General features: G+C 40.3%; 1 gene segment (V, D, J or C); it reads right to left on the reverse strand.

Annotated features, from left to right (window-relative positions):
• Positions 1-12,174: 12,174 nt before the first annotated feature.
• On the reverse strand, positions 12,175-12,919 carry LOC115830459. The segment is given in 2 exon segments: positions 12,175-12,662; positions 12,871-12,919. Coding segments are annotated over 2 exon segments (537 nt in total).
• Positions 12,920-27,698: the final 14,779 nt, after the last annotated feature.

The following is a 27,698-nucleotide window of genomic DNA, read 5'->3' on the forward strand; positions in this document are numbered from 1 at the left end:
TTGTAAGTATTAGGTAATGGTGTTATGCTATTCTTCTTACCAGTATAAATTCAAGCAATTTACTACATATACACAAAGATGATACCATATTTCCTTAATGCATGCAGCACTCACACATCCACCGTTACCAAGAATGACAGGTCTCTTCAATACCCAGAGACTAAATGGGCTGCACCTTATTCTTGTTTTGGGCACCTTATAGTCTACTTTCTTTTCTGCCATTGAGTACTATTTTCCAAAGTTTATCTCTCTTAGTGAGCGTGGCCACTGCACAGAGCATGTCTCTGCCATGCACCGTCAATGCCACTTTCCTCTTTTACATTTTATCAGTGAGTGGGGACATCATCCTGACCCAGACACCAGCCTCCCTGTTAACATCTTTAGGTAAGAGACAATCTTTTATCAAGCAGTTGCCCATGTACATGGAGAAATCACTTGGATCCAGATGAAACTGGACAGGGATTTGCACTCGTTATATCTCACATCTCTAATGTGCCCAAAAATGTCCCAGCCTGGCTCAGTAGCAGGGGAAGTGGATCCAACTATACCAGCATCAGTGGGCTGCAGCCTAGGACTCCACAAAATTTTACTGATGCCTGACTAGGGGAGCCAAATCTCAGTGCTGTAGCCCATGCACAAACTTTCCTGCTGCTTTATAAGCTGCCTGAATTTTAAGGGAAATTGCTTACATTGGGAGAAAGGAAGAATGTTCCATTTGTCCTCTAAATATTTGCTGAAAATAAGCTGACAAAAGGAAGATTAATAAGAGAAAATGCAAACAAAATTCACTTAAAGTGCAGCAGGATATCATAGCAGGGCGATTACCCAGATAAGTCAATGAAATCCAGGTGTTTATATTTCTTTTTTAGGGAAGAGGGAATTGGGAAGTGTAGGCAACCTGGAGAGTATAGATGAGAACAGAAGTGTATCCTCAAAAGAATAGGTAATCACCTGTCTGGATGAATTATCAACTTCCAGTCTCTTTTATTTTTGACTCCTGTTTTGTGTTAATCTTCCCTGATATAAAAATTCTCAGGAAGAATTTTCTTAAAAATTGGTTTTCTTCTGAAGAATTTGCTTTTAGGCAGATAAGGGATATTTAGGAAAAGCCTTTTTGTGCCTTTGCTGCTTTCTAAATGCCTTTAGTTCTACATAGTCATCATACAAATGCAGCACAGTTTGAGATGTTATTTTCTGGATTCCTTTACTTGCAACCCACCTGCCAAGATGCTGTTCCAGAGAGATGCAGCTACAGACAGAAAGAGCAGTTGACCCCTGAAGAATGTGGAGGTTGGGGCACTGACCACGGGTGCAGTTGAAAACCTGTGTAGAACTTTTGCATCCCTAACTTAAGTACTAATAGATTACTTTTGACTAGAAGCCTTAGTGATAACATAAATAGTTGATTAACCCTTTTTTATGTTATACATGTTATATACTCTATTCTTCCAATAAAGTATGCTAAAGAAAAAATGTTTTTAGGAAAACCATAAAAATGAGAAAATATATTTACTACTTACAAAGTGCTTGCTCACAGGTGACACACACGGAAGAAAATATAAGTGGATCTGCAAATTTCAAACCCAAGTTATTCAAGGGTTAACTGTACCATGATGAGTGTAGCAGTCCCCATCTGTAATCTGGGGCTTTTCCCTTTGCTGTACCTCTGCTCACTTCCAATGGCCGTATATTGTCTTACGTTCTTTATGATCTTGGGCAGAGAGATCTGTCTGTATGCCTTGCTGGCCAGATGGCCTGGAATGTGTATCTCTTAGGAAAGTGCTATGGTTTGACTATGTCCTCCAGAATCCATCTGTTGTAAAGTTAAATCTCAGTGTAATGGTATTGCCAGGTGGGGCCTATTAGGATGTGTTTAGGTCATGAGGGTGGAGCCCTCTAGTGGAATACATTAATGCCACTATAAACAGGAATTATGGGGCTGGAATTCTTTTCTCTCTTCTATCCATCTGTCAGGTTAAGACGAGGCCTTTCTTCCAGGCATCATCTTGAAAGCAGAGAAAGCAGACCTCAACCTGCCCATGCCTTGATCTTAAATTTCCCATTCTCCAGAAGTGTGAGAAAATAAATTTCTGTTCTTTATGAATTACACAGTGACAAGGAACCTGTTATAACAGTTTGAAATGGAACAAGAGAGACAGCTCACAATCAGTGAGGACAGGATGGGATGTATACATACCCCAGCTTCCTCATCTCTCAGGTGGAACAGCCCAAAGGAATTTAGTCCATGTTTCCACATGTGGTTGATCTTTAGTTATCCTGAGTCAGATGGGTTGTTGATGTGTCTTTTACCCTTCACTTTCTGTTCCCTGCCTCACTTTCTTCCTTTCCTCCCACTGTAAATTTGCTGCCTAAACAGGAATCCTCATTGCTGGTGGACCCGAACTAAGATAGCAAAAAAATTGTTTATCTTTTGTATGAGGGGTATTTCCCATGTTTATTCTTATCACTTCTCTTTCTTTGACATGGAGGAATATTCAGGAAGCACTTAATTTTTTTTAACCAATCTATTTTAGATTGAATTTATGCAGTGATTTTTTTTTGTTCTTTTTGTTAAAACAAAAAAATAAGTGTAAGCCACCAACCAGCTGAACGTTCTCCTCTTGTGGCAGAGAGAACTTCAAAGAAAATAGGAAAACTAGGTTAGGCCATGACTGGCAGATGGGTTTACATGTGCCTCATTATACTCTCCCCCCTTTGGAGTTCAGACAAAACTGACCAACATTATCATTATGAGAGACACCTTTGGACTGACAAAACAGATGCTTTGTAGCAGTAAGATACCATACTCCAACATGACAGATAATAGGCCCTGAAGAAAATCTAAATATTTTACCTTAAAAATATTTCTTCATCATATTCTGAAGTGGCCCTGCAAAGCTGCCTGTTGTGGGGGGAAATTTGCATTCTGCAGAGAATCTCCTCCCCTTACTAAGTCTTTTCCAAAGAGTCTGACTTTTTTTAAAGGTCTGATAGGCAACATTCACCATCTACTTTGTCTGCTACCCATAGGATTCTTCCACATGACAAGAACCTTGGCTACCACACCCCCTTATCTAAACTCATGTATTTCTTTATGATGAATTCAACTCTTTAGGCAGAGCTTAACTCTTTCAACCAGTGGCCAGTCAGGAAACCTTTGAATCCATGTATGACCTGGAAGCCCCTGCTTCAAGATATCCCACCTTTCCAGGACAAACTAATATATATCTGATATGTATTGATTTATGTCTTTTCTCATAATTTCTGTCTCTCCAAAGTGTTTTAAACCAACGTGTAATCCAACCACCTTGGGCACATATTTGTAGGACATCCTAAGGCTGTGTCACAGGCCATAAGCCTTATCTTTGGCAAAATAAACCTGTAACTTGATTGGGACCCGTCTCAGATACTGTTTTGTTTACATTGGGTAACAAAACTTAAAAATCCTCTAAAACAATCTACACATCAATAAATCTACATTAGAGTCAGTGGAGTGATCACACCTTAACAGTTAAAGCTCACAATTTAAAGGAACCTGAGTCTAAGATTTTGTCCAGCTCTCTTGTTTCATAAAAATACTTTGCGATTTTTAAAATTTCACTTTAGAGAAGGACAATTTTGGGGAACATATTTATGGTCGGTGGAATGAATAATGTCCCACCCCAAAAGATGTCCATGTCCTCATCTCTGAAACCCAAGTGTTAGAGGAGTTATTAAGAAATTATTTTAGGCAGATAGAGAGGAAAAGGGGTCCTTGGGAAAGTTTTGTTTCTTTTAAAGTAGCTCCAGAAAAGTTTCTTGTCTAGCAGGAAAGCCCTGGCTCTTAGAGCCATGCTGGTAAGCTTTGATATGAAAATTCCGGCCATTAGAAACTGGGTCCAGCCAAACATGGTGACTCCCACAATCTTCTTCCTTACTCCCACATATGCCTGGCCACATGGCTGCCCCCACATATCCCCATGTGTATAGAATATTTTGGCGCCGTGCATTTGTATATTAAAAGGCTATGGTGGGAAGGCCAGTTATTGCAGGCTACATGAATGACATGCCTGGTCAAACCAATCTCAAGAGCCCTATGCAAATGAGACACCACTTCCTCCAGCCTCCTCTTATAGGAGTCTCTTTTCTTCTGCACATAGAGTTTTCTCTTTGCATCACGCCTTCCCCTGTCTCTGTATGAGGGAGCTGTTTTCTTCTTCCTTCCTTCTAGCATATTAAACCTTTCTCTCCTTAAAACACGCCATGCCTGTCTGTGTCATTTTATCCAAACTGGCGTGAGATCAAGAACTCTGGTGTTCCTCCAGTCATTGGAGCCATATCATAAAAATTCTACCTTACATAGCAAAAAGAGAATTTGACAGATGTAAGTGAAGGACTTTGAGAATAAGAAACCTGGTTATTGAGATGAAACCAATATAATCACAAAGGTCCTTAAAATAGAGGAGGAGGCTCACAGTCAGACAGGAGCTGGGACAATAGGGAGGGATGTGATTTGAGGAAGGAAGGGGCCATGGAACCAGAAATATGGGAGCACCTGAAAGGTAAAAAGCAGAGAATCCAGTTCTCTCTTCTGGAGCTTCCAGAAGGAATGCAGCCCTACTGACACCTTGGCATTATCTCAGTGAGACTTCTGACCTCCAGAACTACAGGGTAATATATTTATGTTGTGTGAAGCCAGTAAGAATGTGGCAATTTAAACAGCAGCATTGGAAACTAATGCAAGGGGAAGAGATGTCTTTCACCTCACTGAGCGCATGGTTGTCCTCTGTTCTTTGAAATATTTCTACCTTGTTATCTGGTGTCAGTTATGACAAGAGACAGAAAATTTTTCTGAGAGAAGAGCTAGCACGAGAATTCTTTTTAGCTAGAAAATCTCTTGGGGAAAATCTCATGATTATCTCTTATATGATCTGGATATTGCAGAGTTTAGGCATCAGATCTCACAGTACATGACATGAGGAAGAGGATTTTGTTAGTTTGTTTTCATATTAGGAGGGAGAATTGATTTTCAGGACACAATCTGAGAATGACAAACGAGTCAGAGATATTGTGAGAGAAAGAGGAGATGTGGAGGGAGTCAGGGCAATGAAACATGTGTCCCAGCTCCCAAATCTAAAATAAAGTCATTGATTTTAGAAGGTGAAGCAAAGCTCTTCACCTTCCATCTTCTTATGGAGGATCAAATTCTTCCCAGAGTCCCTGCCCCTCCTTCACTCCCCTGACGTTGCATTGTGGAGCTAATCACATGCGACTTTAATCCCTGCTCCTGTCCCAGGCTGGGAGAGACTCACTGTCTTCACCATGCCCAGCAGGATAGAGCTGGTGCCCTAGGCACCAAAGGAGAAGAGGATGGTTTCTGTGCAGGTGATTAGGGCTTTACCACATGTTACATTTCACCGTAATTCTAAGTAAAGTTTTGTGGAGAGAAGAGAACAGATGGGCAACTTTACCTGTTGGGCTTGGAAGAGGCCAAGCTCTGAGAATGACAATGAATTCACATGTCTAATTTTCCAGATGGCAAACGCTAGCTTTAGCAATTATGGAAATGTGGACTTTGAGTTTAAGAACAAGACAGACTTTCAGGTACTGCAATAAATGAGGAGGCATTTGGAATAGGGTCCTTAGCCCAGGGCTAGGGTCAGGCTGGCCATGCCTGAGAGCTGTCAGGCACTGGCTTTGGGCAGTGGTGGAAGCAGCTGTTCTCCTGAGCCACAGGGCTGAGGACCTGGGAGGAACCACAGGGCCTGGCCACAGGGCTGCCTGGCAGGGGCTTCAGGGAAGGAAACTGCTCACAAATTCACAGGAGCTGCATTAAGCATATATCCCTCAGCCTGGTAAGAGTGAAAGTCTCAGGACCTAGACCTCAGGATTGGCACTGGGTTCCTGGGATGGGTGCTGGCAGCTGTGCCCTCCCTGGTCCTGAATGACTGGGACCTTGTTGAAGCCAAAGATGGAGGGTCAGCAAATGTCCTCAAAGTCTTTATTCAGCCAGACTCTGTTCTGCTTGGAAAGAAAAGGACCACACACTACACAAATAAACATAAAATTATGTGTATATGTAATATGACTTTCTACTGTGAACTTTACATATTGAATACATATTTTAGAAGTAAGTTGTATTTATATATTTGTATATACTATGTATCTATGAATAAATATGTGATGCACGTTTATATGTAAAGAGATATAACTTTGATTGCTAGTATAAGGTATAGTTTTAAACTTTAATAAATTGAACATGAACATTGAAAATGAGCACCTGGTGCACCACCTCATGGCCCCTTCCTCACTACAGTCCCTGAGAGTGAGAAAGCTCAGGACCTTCTTCCATGTTCCCACTGGGCTGAGAGAAGTGAACTGCCCATTGCTGAGGATCATGAGCGACCTGAGGGGGGTCTGTGGAGTCACAGGGCAGCAGATGCCCAGGAGATGGATAGTGGGTCTGGGCCCTGAATGGAGGGATGTTTTGTCCCCAGAGTTCAGCATAGACAAGTCCTCTTCTGGTCATTTCCATCAAACAAAGCAGCACATGTGGCTCAGAGGCTGCATGATCACAGGATGAAGATGCTCCATGGCTCATTCCTAACTTCCCCTCTGACTGGGGTGATGTGGGATATCTCTGCCCAGCTTTCATGGCTCACCAGCTTCTGGGACTCTGTTGACGATGGCCTATGTCTGCTCCATGCACAAGCTTCTCAATACTCGACATTTTACTTTCTGGTCTCCAGTAACCACAACTTGCCAGCCATGACCCTTCCACAAAGATTCATGGAGTGGGGTCAGAACTATGGGTTCAGCAACGTGCCGGGCCATGTATATAAGAGAAACAAGGCATGGCCAGCCCGTGTCTGAAGTGAGGATGAATTTGCATCATGAATTCAGAGAAGGAGGTGGGAGAAAACATCCTGACATGCTCTGTGCAGCGATGCCCACAAGATACACTAGAGGTGCCCACAGAGGAGGTGGGAGGGCAGTTTGAGACAAAGAGGCGATGTGAATTCAGAGGTGTCCCCCAGCCTGTTCCCCTTAGAAGACTTCAGACCCTTAGCAGCCCCTGGGCAGAGCTGTTGCTAGGGAAGATTTTGCATGATAGGGGACAGGAGGAGGGAGCACCTACCTCTGAAGGCATCTTGGTTGGTGATGGCCAGAGTGACATATGTTCAGGCCCACTGCCCCTGACCCAGGCAGGGATCATGTCCAGTGGGGCAGCAGGATCAAGCGGGAGCTCAGAGCCAGATCTGGTTTCCGCTGGTGCCAGACTAGGCTGTTGTTCATACTCCAGCCGGCCCTGCAGGTGACAGTGACCCTCTCACTTGGGACACAGGGAGGGGGCTGGAGATGGCATCCACACAACATGCTGACTATTATCCAAGTGCGGAACAAACATGCAAATCTCCCAATATTAATATGAAGCAAGTAGTTCATTCAATCTGATGCAATTCTGATCAGAAATAAAGCGGGCTAACAACTTCATCACCAAAGAAATGTTCATGTTTGATACAAAGTATCTGAGGATGAAGCCTCAGTTCCCCTTCCTCACCAGGCAGTCAGAACAGAAGGAGGAAGAGAAGAAAAGCTGGGTCCCACAGTCCACAAGGTGCCTCCTGAAGCTGATCCTGCTCAGAGAAGGTGGAGATGGTAGATTGTCTGCTGGGACTGCCACACCAAAATTCCCTGGGCTGGATGGCTTAAAGGAAAGAAGTTTACTTCTAACAGTTTGGAAGGCTGGAAAGTCCAAGATCAAGGTCCAGAAAGGTCTTCTTTCTGCTGAGGACCCTCCCTCTGATTTTCAGATGCCAACTTCTGTCCATGTCCTCACATGGCCTTTCCCCACTGCATGCATGGAGGGTAGGGGTGGACGAGAGCTCAGTAGGGTCTCTTTTTATAAAGACACTAGTCTTATTGAATCAGGGCTCCACCTTTATTATCTCCTTTAACCCTAATTACCACCTTATATGCCTTATCTTCAAATGCAGCTATATTGGAGGTTAGAGATTCAAGATAAGAATTTCTGAAGCACAATTCGGTCCATAGCAGATGGGCTTTGGGGACACAGCCAAGGCAGCAGTGAAGGCAAGGCTGGGCTTCTAGTCTCAGAGCACAGAGCACAGAGGTGGTTCCCACAATGCAGGATGCTGGCAGCTCCTCCCAGGTACTCTAGGTAACACAAGAGACCACATTCCAGCCTTAGGGGCTACCTGTTGATTATAGGACACTATCACTCTTAACCTCTCCCAGTATTTCTATGATCAGGCTTATATCTTAGGGTTATTATGGGGTTTGTCTACCATCTAGTGTTAGGATTGTAGCTTAGCCTCTTATGTAGAATTATAGATGCTGAGTCCCAGTGAGTCTTGACCGTGAGTCTTTTCACGGGTATTAACGAAGGGGATCTCAGGCCAGATTCATCCATCACTAGGCCAGATTCACAAAATAATTTCTCTTCTCAAAAAACTAGCTGCATAGTTGAGGACAAAAGATATTCAGAAAAGTTATTTGTCAAAAAATTATTATGGGCTAGATTCTATGACCCATGTGAGATGCCAAAGGTTTTGGAAAAGAGATGATGGGCCACAAGGAATCCTGCAAGACATAATGGCAGGGGTGGGGATGGCAAGCACAGGGCCCTGATCTAGAACTGTCAGCCGAGTCTCATTCCTCCCATCCAAGAAACCCTTCCAGAGCAGCTCTGAGGACCACAGCGGCAGCTCCAGCCAAGAAGGATCCGGGCCACACTGCCCTCTGAATGAAAGCTGCTGAGGCCTGTGCTCTAAGCTGTAACACTGAGTGACCACATGTCATCACTGAGGTCAGCACCAGCCAAAACAATTTTTCTAAGATGATGAAAATGTCTGTATTTATGCTCTGCAAGGGTAGTGATTAATCATGTGGTTACCAAGCCCTTGAAATACAGCATGTATAACTAAGAATCTACATTTTTAACTTTAATTTAGTCTGATTTACATATTTGCAGCTATGCACTGCTAGTGTTAACCACGTGAGACAGCACAGGTTTAGACAGTAATAACCCACAATGTCATCAGGACAACTAAGTTGCTAATTAACAAGCAAGGGTCTTTTCCAGGACCATTGCACCAAGCTGGGGCTGTATGTTGGTCAAAGCAGACCACGTGGGTGGATCTTTGGAATCTTTTCTGGATTCTACTGCTTCTAGGCAGGTGATAGAAACTCTTTCTCTTGGAGACACTGAGGGGGAGACTGGAGACTGGGGTCTACAGTGTTGCCACTAGAATCTGAGGTGGAAACAAAACACAAATCTTCCCCAGTATTAAGGATGTCTCACTCTGTGGGCTTCCCAGGAGAGTCCTGCTGGCTGACCAAGCAGGAGGTGAATGCAGGAGGTGAATGCTGGGCTCCCTGAGCAATGGACTCAATCTCAGTCCCATGGGACATATGAATCCTGTCACATGGAGCCCCCACAGCTGAGGTCAGGGCACCAGGACACTAAGGGCCAGAGTCCTATGTCCAGTGTCCAGTGCTCCTCCTGCCTCAGATGGTCCCACCCCAAAGGCAGCAACCAACACACCGATAAGGGCTTGAGTGGCAGGGAGGGTCTTTAGGAAGCCTGCAAACTAGCAACAAAGGAGAGATCTGGGCTTCCAGCTTCTGAGCAAGAGAACATTCTATGTCATGGGTATGATCCAGGCCAAGGTATTTGGTGAAAGATATTGGGATAAATTTTATTCTTAAGGGAATAAAATCACAGAAGGTGTTGGATTATTATAGGATTGATTGGCTATTACAAAGGTTTAAAAACATACTTTTTTCAATACACAGTTGTTTATCTGAAATCCCCCGGTCCCTGCCCGCCTAATGGTGATCGGTTCACCATGGTCACTTCATTGTCTTCTCATCACTCAGATACATCTTCAGTATGACCCCGAGACCTTCCCTGATCAGCACAAATAAATGGCCTCAGCCTCCAGATACCACATATCATTGCCTGACTTTTATGCAGTTTGTCAACTACTGAAAGTATTCTATTCAGTTTCATTATGTGGTAATTGTTCTCTGCATGGCTCATTCCCCTACTGAATATCAGTACTTGGGATCAAAATTTGTCTTAATTATTCACATACAACTTACCCTCAAATGATGGCATTTACTTGTTCCTGAAAAATATGATATGAAATGAAAATTCATTAAATTCAAAAATATGTCTGTCTTTCTTATTGGAAAAATATATGATATATTCCCCTCAACTAGAGACACTTAACTACTTTTACAGTTGAAAAAGATTAATTGGACACGAATCTATAAAAACACATTTGTAGGAGTAACAAGCATCATTTTGAAATTTTGCTTTGCATGTAAAATGTCCAATATGATTAATTGTACACAACACAGAAGGAAGAAAGGTTCTCACGGAGGATGGGACCTGATAGAGAGGTGGGGGAGTCAGTTCTTTGAAGCATGGGGAGGGTCTAATAAGTGACCTCAGGCAGGTGTCCAATATCAGGACCAGATATTTCTAATTACAACTTTATTTTCCTTAAGGTTTCTGCATATCCATAGAATAAGCAGAATATAGGTTGAAAGCAACATGCTACAGAACACATAGAAACAGCCCACACATAAAAACTAAAGAATCTTACAGAATGCTGTTTCTTCCTCAGCCTTTCTTGATATTGTGTTTAACCAACCATGACACAAAATTCAAGTTTCTTTCCAGAAGATGTTCTCCAACTGGAAACGTCTTGTGGAGAGAATTGGTGGCAGTGTCTGAAACACATCATTTCTTACAATGCATTTTTTCACTTCTTTGAAATAAAATATGTTTTATTAAAAACATTTGATAGAAAATTGATGTAACTTCATGTGACCAAATACAATGAAAATCTTTAACAAAAATGTCACTGAGTATAAGCCTGAATTCTCAACAACTGCATTGTATTCCAAAGTTATTTTTAAATAAAGGAACAAATACACAGGAAACAAAGTCAAAAAATGAATTTAGTTGCTCTTGGTATTAAAAAATGTTAGCAATAAGATACTGGTCTTTCAATCAAGAATAATGAAAATTTAAAAAATACGTTTTTTCAAACTGCAATTTGGATAATAGAGGTGGAAAAACAGGAGACAGACAATGCTTTTGATGTGCAGAAAAGAACATTCCAAGGATCATGGGTGATCTCCCTGTGTTTCATATGTCAAACAACATATAAAATCAAATGTCCATTTTGTTTTTGTATCTTACTTGAGTTCCTGAAGCTGCTTTCTCTTTGTAGTTTTTGCTTTGGTACACTCAGATTTTGGTGAAGCAGTTCTTATGGAGGAATTAAGAGTTGGTAATTTCAACCTTCTTTGGCTCGTAGCCCTGTCCTGCTTCTAAGACTGGCAACAAAAGACGCTGATTCCTTTTTTATTCCAGGTAAATATTGTTTCTGGGATAGTCCCCATTGTTAGGCAACAGGGGTACCTTAATGGCGCCGGTTCCGGGTTCTTCTCCCCTCCTTGACCTGGCACTGTCTGAATCCGCCAAAGGAGGGCCAATCAGAAAGAAGCATCTCTCGCCTTCCCTCGGGCCCTCTCCACGTAAGCCCAAGGGATATAACACCCAGCACACCAGCAGCTCTCTCTCTTCTCTTCTCTTCTCTTCTCTTCTCTTCTCTTCTCTTCTCTTCTCTTCTCTTCTTCTCTTCTCTTCTCTTTTCTCTTCTCTCTCTCCCCCGCGCGACCTGACCTCTACCTCTCCAATAAAGATCTCTTGGCTGCCACCGGTGTCGTCTCTGACTAGCCTGTCGCCCTTCACCCATTTCCAAAGCCATAGCTAGATATTTATAACCCTGTTCCTGATGGATCAGTTTCATGTTTCAAAACCCAAATATTCAGTGAAAGTGAACCTTAAATGTTAATCTGATTTAACAAATGTCAGACTTCACAGAGCTGCTTTGGAAATAGGAACAATGTCTCATTCCTTTGAACCCACAATGACTGAAACCTGAGTCCATGGCTCTTCTGTCAAAAGAGCTCCAGGCCGTCACCTGACTGTTTCCTAATCTTTGCCCTTTAAAGTGATTTTGTCATAAATGAATTACTGTAGCCCTGAAGAACAATCCACAGTTTTTACCAACTTGTAAAGGACAGTTTATGTACACATATGGAAAGAAACAGGAGAAGTAATCTTCAACAACTCTTCTCCTAGTTTGAAAGTTATGTGGGTAAAGATGAAAGTATGAGGCACTGACTCTTGGGTGTCAGCTCTGCTGAATGGGCCATACGTGATGGTATTTGGTAGATTATTTCCCCAACTGCACCTGCAAGGATCATAAAAACGGGGTATTGCTCAGTTTCTCTGTTCAGCCAGGCTGAACTAGTTTTTGTTTTAGGTTGTAGCACAGTGTGAGGGTACTTACTGCCCTGCTGACAGTAATAAGTTGCAGCATCTTCAACTTCCAGGCTACTGATGGTGAGGGTGAAATCTGTCCCAGATCCACTGCCACTGAACCTCGAGGGGACCCCTGAGATGGACTGGGAAGCGTACTTGATGAGGAGCTTTGGGGCTTGATCTGGTTTCTGCTGGTACCAGCGTAAGCTACTACCAGTGCTCTGACTGGCACGGCAGGTGATGGTGACTTTCTCCCCTGGAGTCGCAGAGAGGAAAGCTGGAGACTGTGTCATCACAATATCAGCCCTGGAGGCTGAAACCATACAGCAAACATTAGCACAATATAAGCATCTGCTTAATGAAATCACCACTAATCTAGTAGGACAAGATGAAAGAATACGCATTACTTAAAAAAAAAAATCACATTTAAAAACAAGCCAAGTTCCATATGGTGCTAGGTTCCTAATTAAGAAAATTAATGATTCAAAGAATTAGTTTTAGCTTTTTCTAAATATTCTCACCTGGAACCCAGAGGAGCAGAAGCCACAGGAGTTGCAACGGGGACATCATCTCAGTGCTCTTGACTTCAGTGTTGCTGAAGACGCATCTAGGAGAAAAAGCCTCTTATAAGATACTGAGAGGCAGGACCACTTCAGATGTGGGAGGAAGGATACATGCAAATTATGGGAATGTCCTGTTGTTTTAAATACACAGACATCACTGTTGTCAGGAGAGCGCCCTTCCCTCCCCTTCCGTGAATGTGAGAGGCGCCCTCTGCTGGCACCTGCAGATGAGCGCAGCTGAGCCTCCCGCAGGGTTTGACCAGACCCAGGGCCCAGCCACAGAATGAAGGCAGAGTCCATCGCAGTCTCTGGGAGGCTCTGCAGTCATCTGGGGTGAACAGCAGCTCACATCCTCAGTCTCGGCCCAGGGCTATGTTAACTTTCCTGACAACACTCACAATGAGGCTGAAGAAACTTTGATCCTGTGGATGCTTCACAATGCATCACCCCATACAACACAATATTGATGTCATCATGGTAACTAGATATGATAAGCAAAAAATAATAATGACTCTGGGTATTCAGTGAAAGCACATGTGGACCAGAGTGTGGGATTCAACCCTACGAAATTTAAGGGCCTGTCACATTGGAGAAGGTATTAGGGATTTAGTGAAGGGGCATGAGTAGCGTTGGCTCATCCCCTTCAAGGTAAGGACAAATAATTGTAGTTTGCAGCTCCAACCACTGAGAATGCAGCACAGTGTTGGCAACAACGTAACAAATCCCACACTTGGGTCTACTCCACCACCCCACTTACAAGCTAACTTGGAAGGCTATATTTTTGGAGTGGGCTCAGAAAAAGAGGTTTTGCAGAAGGTTTTGGGCTTTGATACAAGTGACTCTGTCACTTGAGCCATGTGATCCAGAACATTGTTCGGTGCTAGATGCATCTGCATTAGATGGGAATGCTTTGTGAACTTTCTTGCAAACTCCAATAAAACTCACGGCATAAATCCCTGGAATTTTAGAAAAGACCAAGTAATGACCAGATAAAAAATACAAAAATTCTTGTTCAAAATGCAGAATATCACTAGGTAATGGTAGGTAGTCCCATGAGGCATTTAAAAAGTATGTGACCGAACTGCCCCTCATAAGTGGAGGAAGCCAGTCTCACCAATTTTTAGGGTCAGGTGAGACTTCGCACCATTCAATATTAGCATGAATATTAGGTACCTTTGGGGTTTGGTTCAAGCAGATTCAGAGGCCATGCTTCATTTACATAAACAGGTGTTCCAGTTCTTCCTATCATTTTTCTCTCTTACTCTAACACCTTTGCATCAGCCCACTCCAGTGACCTCAGGAGTTTTCTCAATCAGCTAATAGCAAAGGGGGAAACCAAAAATGCAAACAAATAAAAGAAGAAAACCAAAACAACAATAAGAAAATCTAAGCTTTTTGAATGGGTTAGCATCATATATTTCTGCAAGTAAAAGTGGGCTGCTCCCACATTTTGGCCACAATCATGGGTGACTGAGGTGTTATCTTGAGTTAGCAGACATTTGAGGACAGCATGTAGTGTTCAACTTAGTGTGGAGAGAGAAATGTACTGAGTCAAGTATATGCATGAATTAGTGATAGCTGGTTGGCCACAGTCTTTGATAAAGAAAATTGGAAGATCACAGAGAAGAAGCTCTAGAGGAGAGGTATGTGGATGCACGCATATGAGTAAGAAATTACATGTGCAAAATTTTATTTATTTCTGCAAAAAGCAGAGAATATCTTCCACAGTAAGACACCAAACAACCAATCATACTGGAAGGCTCATCCCCTTATAAGCAGATAACTGAACTCAGTCTTTTCTCTTAACTTCCACAATATTTGCATAATAGAGTCTGTAATGAAGTAGACATGATGGCCTGAACAGGGCTATGAATGAGTAAAATGACTTGAGCCATGCCTCACAACTACCATCGCCACCTGTGTTAATCCCACTGTTGCCACTTCTGGGTATCCAACTTCTCAACAGCAGAGACAATTATCTTCAACAAGTGGGTGGTTATTAGGGATATCAGATCACTGTCCCCTGGAGGTGACTCTGATGCATCCTAACTAGGATTCTCCTGTATTCTAGATGTATGTTTACCTTTCCTGCCCACAGACAATTGGCTATCTCAGTGCTCTGAGAGCGTTTTTTGTATTAATATGGGAATATTTCAGAACTATGTTCCTACATTGTGGGGAAAGAAACAAAATAATAGCCACGTGATTATAGCATCCATTGGTCCTACCAAATATATCACCCAAATAAATCCACAAGGGTATAATATTCTGCAGAGTTTAGATGCTCTCCCTCAAGGTGTTCTGAATCTTTAAACCAATGACCATAGTAGAATGAAGTAATGGTTCAGGAAGCCAAGGGCCAGGAGTACAAGCAGACTCTTTAGTCATCCTAAACAGGAACCCAGCTGGTGGACATGTGTGTCCAATAATGCAATTTTAGACCCTGTTGGCCACAGGCATCTATGGATATCCAGGAGTACATGCTTCTACTCGGGACTACTATAGATAATCCTGAAGCTAAACCTCAAGCTATGGTAATGCAAGCTTCCTCATACCAGTAGACAAGAAGGCAACCAAACATACCTATTTCAGCAAATAGTAAAACTATCATGAAAAGATCGTTTTCTGCTACATTTTTGGTTAGAGGAGGAATATATCTGGGAATATGTCTGGATTGAAGAACACACACCATAATTAGATGATAATTAATCCTCAACTTAATGTAAAGTAAAATTACAAATAATTAAAAGAAGGTAGGAAAAGGAAAATATTTCTAAGTGGCTCCATTGCTCCAGCTCTTTCAGGAGAAGTGCAGCTATAGCAAGAACCTCCAAGGCTCAAAAAATGCATGGAAATTTTTTAGTTTTGTGTCTTACGATATACTTCCCTCAGCAACATGTATCATGTGTGTTCATTTTCAGGTGTTCATTCACACTTGAAAGCTATGAATCACCCTTTTCAAGGTAATTCTAGCCACATACTAGAATCAAATGGGAATATTTTAAATGTATTGCTGCCTGCTCTTATCCTAGCCTAGTTGGCTAAAAATACTTGACTGGAGTTCAGGCAGCTGCATGTTTAAAAATCTTCCCAGAATATTTATAGATGCAAGTAGGATAGAAAATCTTTTATCTAATTGGCTCTTTGCCTCTGTAGTCCAGCAGCCACAGCATTTTCATGAACTGGGAGCTTCTTAGAATATTCAAAATATCAGGTCCAGGACTATAACACAACATCGAAAAGGTCCATATATCAATCAAATTGCAGTTTTTATACCAAAAATTAAGAAAATCTCTACTTGAATGGGAAAGGAAAACCAGTAGCTATTTAGCCCCTATATGACAGATATGTTAAAATTATCTTAAAAGGATTTTAAAGCTGCCATCATAAAAATGCATCAATGAACAATTGCAAAAAAAGCTTGAGACAAATGAAATAATGGCATAAAGAATGAAATACGAAATTTAATAAAAGAAAAATGGAAATTTTAGAATTGAAAGATACAATCACTATATGAGCAGCTCAGTGTATGGCCTAATAGCAGAAAAGAGTAGACATAGGAAAGTGATCATAGATAATAGATAATAATTATCTATTAGTAATTGGATAATTACTATTATCCAATCTAAACAACAGTGAGAAAATAGGCCAAAAGGAAATGGATGTAGACACAAGATAAACAGAAAGAAATCTATGGTAAGGCGTATCCTAGTCAAACTTCTAAAAACTAAACACAAAGAAAATCTTTAAAGGCAGAATTTTTAAAAAACTACTCGTAATCTTTAGGGGAAAATGATTTGAATGACAGAGAATTCCTTCTCAAAAACTATGAAGGTTAGAAGGGAATAACACCATTTCAAGTAATGAAAGAAAAGACCTGCCAACATAGAATTCTATTTCCATGACAGCTGCTCCAAGATGGCTGACTAGTCACAGCCAGGAGGAAGAGCTCGCACCAAAGGACCATGACATTAGAAAGACTGGTGCACTTCTAGCAGATCTTCAGAGGGAAGGCACTAAGAATAGATGAAAGGAAGACAAAGATACTGGGCTGAAGGGGAAGGAAGCTGGGAACACTGTGTGGGGCTACCATGTACCAGGACACAGTCCTCGCTCCCAATGACTCCTGTGATAGGGATGAGTTGAGCCAACAAGGAGCAACTTGGGTGTCTGGAATCCCTTGAACACCAAAGACACTTGATTTGTCAGGGAGAGCTACTTACAGAAATGATAGGGACAGAATTCCAGCCAGCACAGAGCCCAGAGCGTTTGGTGCAGGAGTGTCTGTAGTGGAGTATGGCCAGGGACACTTATGCCCCTAGGCTTTAGTCCTAGGGGAACTGTACGACATAAACTCTGCAGAGTGATCTTGTCAATGAAACAGGGACAATCTGATCTGAGTTTCCCTTGGGCTGCTACTGTCTCCCAGGGCCACAGCCTCACCATTCCTGCTTGCATTGCAGCCCCTAGGTACATCCTGGGGGCCCACATCATAGCTCCTTCACTGGCAGATTGCATCTGACAGGGAAAGTACTCCAGCAGAGTGGCTCCCATGGACATATACCAGGTCACCAGTGTTATTCCACCACTGCAGCATCCCTCGTGGCACAGACTCCCCTGTGCCACTTTGTCTGTGCTGACACAGTTGCTGGCACAAAAAAAGTCATAGTGAAAAGCGAACACACCCTCACCTTGAGTGGCCACCACTGCCCACGTGAACCTGCACAGAGGCTGCATACAGTCCTGTGCCTACCAATTCCCCATCCCTGTGTTAATACACCACCAGCTCAAATGTGTGTACAGTCACTGGCAGGCCCCACTCCCCCCACGAGTCATGCTGCCACTGTCTCTGCTGAAAATGCTTGCATGGAAGCTGGCACCCCAGCACCCACTAGCATCCTGCCACAGCTGATGAGTGCACACATGTGGCTGCCACTGCTGCTGACACACACAAACAAGGATGGATCCCGCTGCCACCACCCTATGAAGTGCTTTGGCTGGCACCACCCACAGAAGTCTTGTGACCAGTGGTCCAAGAGCACCTTGGCCCCTCCAGTGAATCAGGTTCTTAACCTTGAGGAGCCAGAGAACAAAGGTGGGTACCAATACCTGTCCCCAAGGGTTAGACCATGCAGTCCAAGAGTCCTGAGCTGTGCCTTGGCTCCATAAAATCTTCCAGAAATGAAGCCAATTGATGGAACCCAGCTTATACCACAATCAAACCTTCAAGGTTATCAAATAGAATAAAAGAAAAAAACAAAAACAAGAACCAAATCAAAGGACAGCCACTTCAAAGACTGAAAGCCCACAAAGATGAGAAGGAACCAGCATAAGAACTCTGACATCTCAAAAAGACAGAGTGCCTTGTTTTCTTCAAATGCCAAACTAGTTATCCAGCCATGGGTTCTTAACTGGGCCAAGATTGCTGAAATAAAAGAAACAGAATTAAGAATATAAATAAGAACAAAGATCATTGAAATTCAGGAGATTGTTGAAACCTACCTAAGGAAGCTAAAAATCACAATAAATTGATATAGGAGCTGACAGACAAAATAGCCAGTATTTTGGAAAAGAATATAACTTACCAGATAGAGCTAAAAACACAATACAAGAGTTTCATAATGAAATCACAGGTATGAATAGCAGAATAGGCCAAGCTGAGGCAAAATCTCTGAGCTTGAAGACTGACTTTCTGCAATAAGACAGGCAGACAAAAATTTTAAGAAAAGAATAAAAAAATGAACAAAACTTTCAATTAATATGTATTACATAAAGAGAACACATCTATTACTCATTGGCATTTCTGAAAAGGATGGGGGAGAATGGAAAAAATCTGGAAAACATATTTCAGGACATCATCTATGAGAACTTTCCTGACTTAGCTAGAGAGGCCAACATTCAAATTCAGTAAATGCAGAGAACCATCACAAAATACTTCACAAGATCATCCCCAAGACACATAATCATCAATTCTCAAAGGTTAAAATGAAAGAAAAAAATGTTAAAGGCAGCTAGAGAGAAAAGACAGATCACCTACAAAGGGAAGCCTATCAGACTAACAGAAGACCTCTCAGCAGAAGAGATTGGGGGACTATATTTAACATTCTTAAAGAAAATAAATTCCAGCTAAGAATTTCGTATTTGAACAAACTGTGCTTCAGAAGCAAAGGAGAAATAAGATCCTTTTCAGACAAGCAAATGCTCAGGAAATTTGTTACCACCAGACCTGCCTACCATGAACTTCTGGAAGAAGCACTAAATATGGAAATGAAACACTGTTCTCAGCCACTATAAAAACACACTGAAGTACACAGACCAGTGACCTTATAAAGCAACCACACAAACAAGTTGGCAAAATAACAGGTTAACAGCATGATGGTGGTATCAAATCTAACATATCAATACTAACCTTGAATGTCAACAGGCTAAACGCCCCAATTAAAAGACACAGGGTGGCAAGCTGGATAAAGAAGCAAGACCAAGTGGTATGCTGCCTTAAAGAGACCCATCTCACATGCAGTGAAGCCCATGGACTCAAATAAAGGGATGGAGAAAAATCTACCAAGCAAATGGAAAACAGAAAAAAAACAGGGTTTTAATTCTAATTTCAGATAAAACAGACTTTAAGTCAGCAAAAATCAAAAAAGACAAAGAAGGGCATTACATAATGGTAAAGGGTTCAATTCACCAAGAAGATCTAGTTACTCTAAATCTATATGCTGCCAGCTCAAGATCACCTAGATTCATAAAGAAAGTTCTTAGACACTTTCAAGGAGACTTAGACACCCACACAATAATAGTGGGCAATTTCAACACCCCACTGACAGTATTTTACAGATTATAATCTGTATAATTAATTTTCTGCAGCAGAAAATTAACAAAGATATTCAAGACCTGGACTCAACCCTGGCTCAAATGGACCTTATAGAAATCTGCAGAACTATTCACCCCAAAACAACAGAATATACATATTCTCATCACCACATGGCACATACGCTAAAATTGACCACACAATCAGACATACATCAATATTCAGCAAATGCAAAAGAACCAAAATCATGCCAACCTCTCTCTTGGACCACAGAAAAATGAATGTAGAATTCGAGACTAAGAAAATCACTCAAAACCATGGAGATTAAACAACATGCTCCTGAATGACTCTTGGGTAAATAATGAAGTTAAGGCAGAAATCAAAACATTCTTTGAAATGAATGAGAACAAAGATACAATATACCAGAATCTCTGGGACACAGGTTAGGCAGTGTTAAAAGGGAAGTTTATAGCACTAAATGTCCACATCAGAAAGTTATATCTCAAATTAACAGCCGAACATCACAACTAAAAGAACCAGAGAAACAAGAGAAAACCAATTCCAAATCTAGCAGAAAACAAGAAATAACCAAAATCAGAGTTGAACTGAAGGAGATAAGACACACAAAAAAATTCAAAAGATCAATGAAACCGGTATCTGTTTTTATTTTGAAAAAGCTAATGAGATAAATAGACCACTAGCTAAACTAATAAAGAAGAAAAGAGTGAGTATCCAAATAAATAAAATTAGAAGTGACAAAAGGACATTATCACTGACCCCACAGAAATACAACTAACCATCAGAGACTACTGTGAACACCTCTATGCACAAAAACTAGAAAATCTAGAAGAAATAGATAAATTCCTGGATGCATATACCTTCCCAAGACTGAACCAGAAAGAAATTGAGTCCCTGAAGTGAGCAAAAATGAGCTTGTAATTGAATCAGTAATAAATAGCCTACCAACCAAAAAAATCCCAGGACCAAACGGATTCACAACCGAATTCCATCAGATGGACAAAGAAGAGCTGCTATCATTCCTACTAAAGGTATTCCAAAAAATTGAGGAGGAAAGGCTGGGTGTGGTCACTCATGCCTGTAATTCTAGCACTTTGGGAGGCTGAGGTGGGTGAATTGAGGTCAGGAGTTCGAGACCAGCCTGGCCAACATGGTAAAACCCTGTCTGTACTAAATACAGAAAAATTAGCCTGGCATGGTGGCATGCGCCTGTAATCTCAGCTACATGGGAGGCTGGGGCTGGAGAATTGCTTGAACCCGGGAGGTGGGGCTTGCAGTGAGCCGAGATGACATCACTGCACTCCAGCCTGGGCAACAGAGTAAGACTCTGTCTCAAAAAAAAAAAAAAAATATATATATATATATATATATATCGAGGAGGAGGGACTCCTCCCTAGCTCATTCTATGAAGCCAGCATCATACCAAAACCTGGCAGAGATACAACAACAACAACAAAAAACTTCAAGCCAATATGGTTGATGAACATTGATTCAAAAATCCTCAGCAAAATACTAGCAAGTCAAATCCAGCAACATATCAAAAAGCTAATCCACCATGATCAAGAGACTTTATCCCCAGGATATAAGTTTGGTTCAACATATGCAAATAAATAAATATAATTCATCACATAAACAGAACTAAACACAGAAATGGCTTGATTATCTCAATAGATGCAGAAAAGACATTTGATAAAATTTAACATCCCTTTATGTTAAAAACTCTCAACAAACTAGATATTGAAGGAACATACCTCAAAATAATAAGAGACATCTAGGATGAAGCCATAGCCAGCATCACACTGAGTGGGCAAAAGTTAGAAGCATTCCCCTTGAAAACTGTAACAAGACAATGATGCCCTCTCTCCACCAATCCTAACAGCATGGTGTTAGAAGTACTGACCAGAACAACCAGGCAAAAGAAGGATATAAAAGGCACCCAAACAGGAAGAGAGGAAGTCAAACTATCCTTGCTGCATATGACATGATTTCCTCTTTTTTTTTTTTTGAGACAGAATCTTGCTCTGTCACCCAGGCTGGAGTGTAGCAGTATAATCTCTGCTCACTGCAACCTCCACCTCCTGGAGTCAAATGATCCTCCATCCTCAGCCTCCTGAGTAGCTGGGATTACAGTTATGCACCACCATGCTCAGCTAACTTTTGTATTTTTACTAGAGATGGAGTTTCACCACGTTGACCAGGCTGGTCTCGAACTCCTGATCTCAAGTGATCTGCCCACCTTGGCCTCCCAAGGCTCTGGGATTACAGGCACTAGCCACTGCACCTGGCCCCACATGATTATATCTCTAGAGAACCCCATAGTCTCAGCCCCAAAGCTACTTAAGCTGACAAACAACTTCAGCCAAGTTCCAGGATACAAACTCAATGTACAAAAAATACTAATATTTCTGTGCTCCAAGAAGAGCCAAGCTGAGAGCCAAATCAGTAATGCAATAACATTCAAAATTGCCACAAAGAGAAAGAAAATACCTAGGAATGCAGCTAGCCCAAGAGGTGAAAGATCTCTATAAAGAGAACTATAAAACATTGCTCAAAGAAATCAGAAATGACACAATTAAAAGGAAAAACATTCCATGCTCATAGACAGGAAGAATCAATTTCGTTATAATGACCATATTGCTGAAAACAATTTATATATTCAATGCTATTATCATTAAAGTACCATTGTGATTATCTACAAACTAGAAAAAACTGTTTTAAAATTTATATGGAACCAAAAAATAGCCCAAATAGTCAAAGCAATTGTAAACAAAAAGAACAAAGCTGGAGGCATTACACTACCTGACTTCAGACTATACTACAAGGCTGCAGTAACCAAAACAGCATGGTACTGGTACAAAAACAGATACATAGATCAATGGGACAGAATAGAGAACCCGCAAATAAGACTCCATACCTACAACTATCTGATCTTTGAAAAATTTGACAAAAGCAAGCAATGGAGAAAGGACTCCCTATTCAAGAAATTGTGCTGGGATAACTGGGTAGCCATATGCAGAAGATTGAAACTGGACCCCTTCCTTACACCATATACAAAAATTAACTAAAGATGGATTACAGACTTAAACGTAAAACCCAAAAACTCTAAAAATCCTACAACCTAGGCAATACCATTCAGGACATAGACATGGGCAAATATTTCATTACAAAGACACCAAAAGCAATTGCAACAAAAGCAAAAATTGACAAATGGGACTTAATTAAACTAAAGAGCTTCTGCACAGCCAAAGATACTATCAGCAGAATAAACAGACAACCTATAGAATGGGAGAAAATGTTTGCAAACTCTGCATCTGACAACAGTTTAATATCCAGCATCTATAAAGAACTTAAACAAATTTACAAGAAAAAAATAGCCCCATTAAAAAGTGGGCAGAGGACATGAACAGATACTTTTCAAAAGACTTACACGTGGCCAACACTTATATGGAAAAAAGTTCAATACCACAGATTGTTAGAGAAACGCGAATCAAAACCACAATGAGGTATCATCTCACACCAGTTAGAACTGGTATTACTAAAAAGTCAAAAAATAAATGCTGGAGAGGATGTGGAGAAAAACGAATGCTTATATACTCTTAGTGGGAGTATAAATTAGTTCAACCATTGTGGAAGACAGTGTGACAATTCCTCAAAGGGCTAAAGACAACTACCATTAGATCCAGCAATCTCATTACTGTGTATGTACTCAAAGAAATAGAAGTTGTTGTATTATGAAGACATATGCACATGAATGTTCATTTCAGCACTATTCGCAGTAGCAGACATGGAGTCAACCTAAATGTCCATCAGTGATAGACTGGATAAAGTAATGTGATTATATACAGATCAGTTTTACCTTTAATTTGTTATTCATTATTGTGAGCGTTAACGTACTTCTTTGTGAACTTTCCACTGTTTCAATATAATATTGTAATCTTTATTTCAGAGTTTATTACAAATATTTATGGTTCAGTATTTGATATAGAATTTACTTCCTTGTTGCTTATAGAAATTTGATTTTATAATTTTATTAAACCAATTTAAATATATTTAAATTCAAACATAGAAATAAAAAAATTGAAGAATTGATATGTCTAACAAAAAGCCAATGCACAAATTACCTTAAAAGATTAATTAAATGTGAAGCACTAATCTAATATTTTCACGTTTTAAAATGTGTCAAATATATTTTTGAGTCCTAGATATGTAGAAGGTTCAGTGCAATGTACTGTAGTATTTGTTAAGACACACTATTCTTTTCTTATCAGGTGAATTCATATTTGAACTGCAAGTTAATTTGTTGAACTGCAAGAAAAGAGGTGCCTAGGAACATATTTGAAAGTGCATAATTTTAAAGCTGCTAAAATTATTTATTAATTAATAATTATTTTCTAAGTTTACATATGAGACAAAAAATGCTACTGAGAAGATATCATTGGTTTTTGCTCTATAACAGAATTAGTTATATCTAGAATGTGTTGACACGCTCCTTTCCTAGGCACATGGGAGAGATCAACAAATCATTGTCTTTTTTTACTGAAATGAGAAGGAGAACCAAAATCTGTCTTGACCATAGCTCTAGAAGGTACATTATTAAACACTGTATCATCCTTGCCCTATTAAGTAAATGCTTGCTAAATTGCATTCTTTTTGTGCTTTGAATCTTCAAGAAATACATTCTGAGAAAATAATACACTGATTGGAATGCTTGACTATTCAAAATTTCAGGTATATACTCCATTATTTTATTGGTCTCTCTCTTACGATCCAGGCAGCACAGGATCAGGTCTCCTCTAGAGTGTTGCATTTTTATGCCAAGAGCATCAGTAGATAATCAGCAAATGGGCTTGCAGTCTGCAATAATAGTTACATAGAGCTGATGATTACTTGTAGAGACTAAGGTGTTAATAGGAAAATATTTATTTATTTTTTCTTGGTGAATCAATAATAAACAGAGAACTTATTTTTGAAAATAAATTCAGAAAGTCAAGTATCTAAATCTGGTAGGGATGTCCATAGAATTTTTGTAAGGAACATATATAATTTTATTTCTAAAAGTCCATTTAATGTTATTAGCTAGTACAGGATTCAAAGGACATTTAAAAATCAGGTGAATGTAGTAAAGGCTAATACATATTTTTGAATGAATAAATACATTTAGAAAAGTCAATAAATATAAAAACCATGTGTAAAAAAAGATCATATCAGCAACAAACAAATTGGAGATGGAATTGTGAAATATGCTTTTTAAAAAGCATCACAAAACATTAAATTCTTATGAATAGACATAATAAAAGATGTGAAGACGGGGTTTCACCATATTGGCTAGGCTGGTCTTGAATTCCTGACCTTGTGATCTGCCCGCCTCCCAAAGTGCTGGGATTACAGACTTTAGCCCCCGCCCCCAGCTTTTTTAAATTGTAAATAGACCGATAAGGTAGAACCTATTATTGTTACAGTATCGCAGATATGGAAACTGAGGCAACAGAAGGTTAAGTAACTTTACTAATGCCATACAAACTGTAAGCATTAAAGTTCTCTCTGCAACCACAGTGGTTTGACTTCAGGGCCTGCCAAGATAATATATGGACTGTTGCGTGTGTGTTTTCTGGCTGTGCATAAAGCTCTAATTCCAGAATGGATGACTATTCCATAAGAATTTGGAGTAGCATTAATAAAACTGCTTCCTTGAGTCCTAGAGAAACGCTGGGAAAGCAAAATAGTTTAACTGGCTGAAGGAAAGGAACAGATTTATAGTAAATGAAACTCAGAAACATAAACAGAGTTTCTCAGAACTATTAAGGAGAAGAGGTCCTGAGTCTGGGTTGATGAAAATATTGTGTGGAATGAGTGGTATGGAAATTTAAAAATCACCCAAGGAGTTGCTACCTGCCTGCTTGGACAGCGCCACTGTCTGTCTTCAGGGAATGGATATCAGTACTCTGAGGGGTCAGAGTCTGAGTGCTACTCATCTGTGCAATTGTGACATCTTTGCACCTGCAGTGCTGGGGTTACTTGAGTGTTACTCTTTGAGGATGCTTCAAGACCCTCAGGAGAGATCACTAAGCATAAAGTGAAAAATAGTTAGAAGATAAAGTTCTGATCAGTTCTCATTCCAACCAGATTCTGCCATGCATCAAGGGAGACAGACAGCCAGGCACATGTGGGGTAGAAGAAGCAAAATGGGACCATAGGCTTCTCTTTTATTTCTTAAAGTCTCATGCCAGGTGCCATCTCATTTAGTCCACGTGATTGATGAGACAGGAGGACACAGGGATAAAATTCTGTGGTCAAGAACAGAAATTGTACACTCAGGCTGAGCTAATAGCCTTTTCTGATTTGACCACCTGGATAAAAGGTGACAAATATAATATTTAAACATCCACTTATATAGATAGATATATTTTATAAAAATTGATGGTCCTATTGAAAAAGATTTTGAGAAGAAACTAAAACTAAATAGTATTTGATTAAAAATTGGGAAAATTGCCTCATTTATGAAAAATAATGTACGTAAAAGTATATGATATTTCAAAATTCAGTGGCTAATACCACTAACTCTTTATTTTCTTGTTCATGTTAACAATTATCTGACTGATCAAAGAAGGGCTTAGCAGGGTGGTTCTGTTGCAGGGCACTGAGCTTGTCTACAGTCTTTGAATTATGTTTTATCTGGGACCAAGGCAGGGGCTACCTCAGGTACAACATGCTTGTGGCAAGTAACGGGAATGGAACAACATTTTCAAACCAAGTTGAAGAGGCAAATGTCAGTCTGTTAATTTATAACCCAGGTGCATACAATTTTATTCACGTTGTTAATTCCTAAAGTTCCTAAAAACCTTTACTGCATTTAACTATCAAGATATTTGATTCATCCATGGAAAAATTATGTTTTTCAACCTTTACAATCTTGAAAATGTTTTCAAATGTAATTTTGCACCAATTAGAAAAAAAAGGCTAGGTGTGTTTTCAACATGTAACTTTAACATAATGGCCTCATTGTAAAAATGTTAACAAAAGTAAAGGTCCTCTAAAACATAGCTCCTTAAAACTGCTACAGATTACCTGTACACTTGTTAAAAAGCAGAGTATCATGCAATCCATCTAAGGTGCATCTGCTACTTTGCATTTGCCATATGCTTATAGTGATGCTGAGGATGTGGCTGAAATCTGTACAAATTTTAAGTTGCAAAGTGTTTTCACATTAAGGAAAAAGTACACTATGTGAACAAGTGGGTTTTCTTGTTTGGTTTTTCAAGAAAGGATCTTCATTTGTTTGTCAAAGGATTGCTATGTATTGTAAGCAAGTTTCTCATTTTTCTTTTTACTTTATGACTAAATGGAGTTAGCTTGCAATGATCGCAGACTTGCTAATAGTACATGGAAGCACATGCATGGGTATTCTGGGGCCATTGCATACCCAGAACATTTTGAGATTTGGGAAAATATTAACCTTACTTGGCTATTAGTTCTCAACTCCCCATTATTAAAGGCATTTCTAGAAGTATGTCTCCCAAAACCCATTTTCCCTTTACGGTGTCTTGTAGAGTTTCTCAATGAGATGTCCTCTCACGATATTTAAAAGTCAGAAAAGGATGATTCAATATTCATTGACATCTGCAGGTAGGCCCTTGGACTGAATTGAGAACTGGAAAATCACATGGAGAGGTGCTGCAGGCAGCCAAGAACATCAGCATCCTCAAATGTAGACTTCCTAGACAGGTCTGAGGACCACATATAAGGCAGCCCAGACCTTCATGGTTAGATGCACTCTGGCTTCTGGTGGACCATCAGAGATTCCCCTGTTTCAAGCATCAGCTTCCCTGATAACCCTAACCTCAGGTTTGTATTTTGAATTATAATTCCCTGTATTACAATGGTTTTTTTCTTGGAATATGTAGAGCATCTTAATCTTTTGATGTATGAACACTGATTGATGCCATGAAATTGATTCCTC

This window comes from Nomascus leucogenys, unplaced genomic scaffold (genome assembly GCF_006542625.1).
Source record: "Nomascus leucogenys isolate Asia unplaced genomic scaffold, Asia_NLE_v1 Super-Scaffold_551, whole genome shotgun sequence".
NCBI classification, from domain to species: Eukaryota; Metazoa; Chordata; class Mammalia; order Primates; family Hylobatidae; genus Nomascus; species Nomascus leucogenys.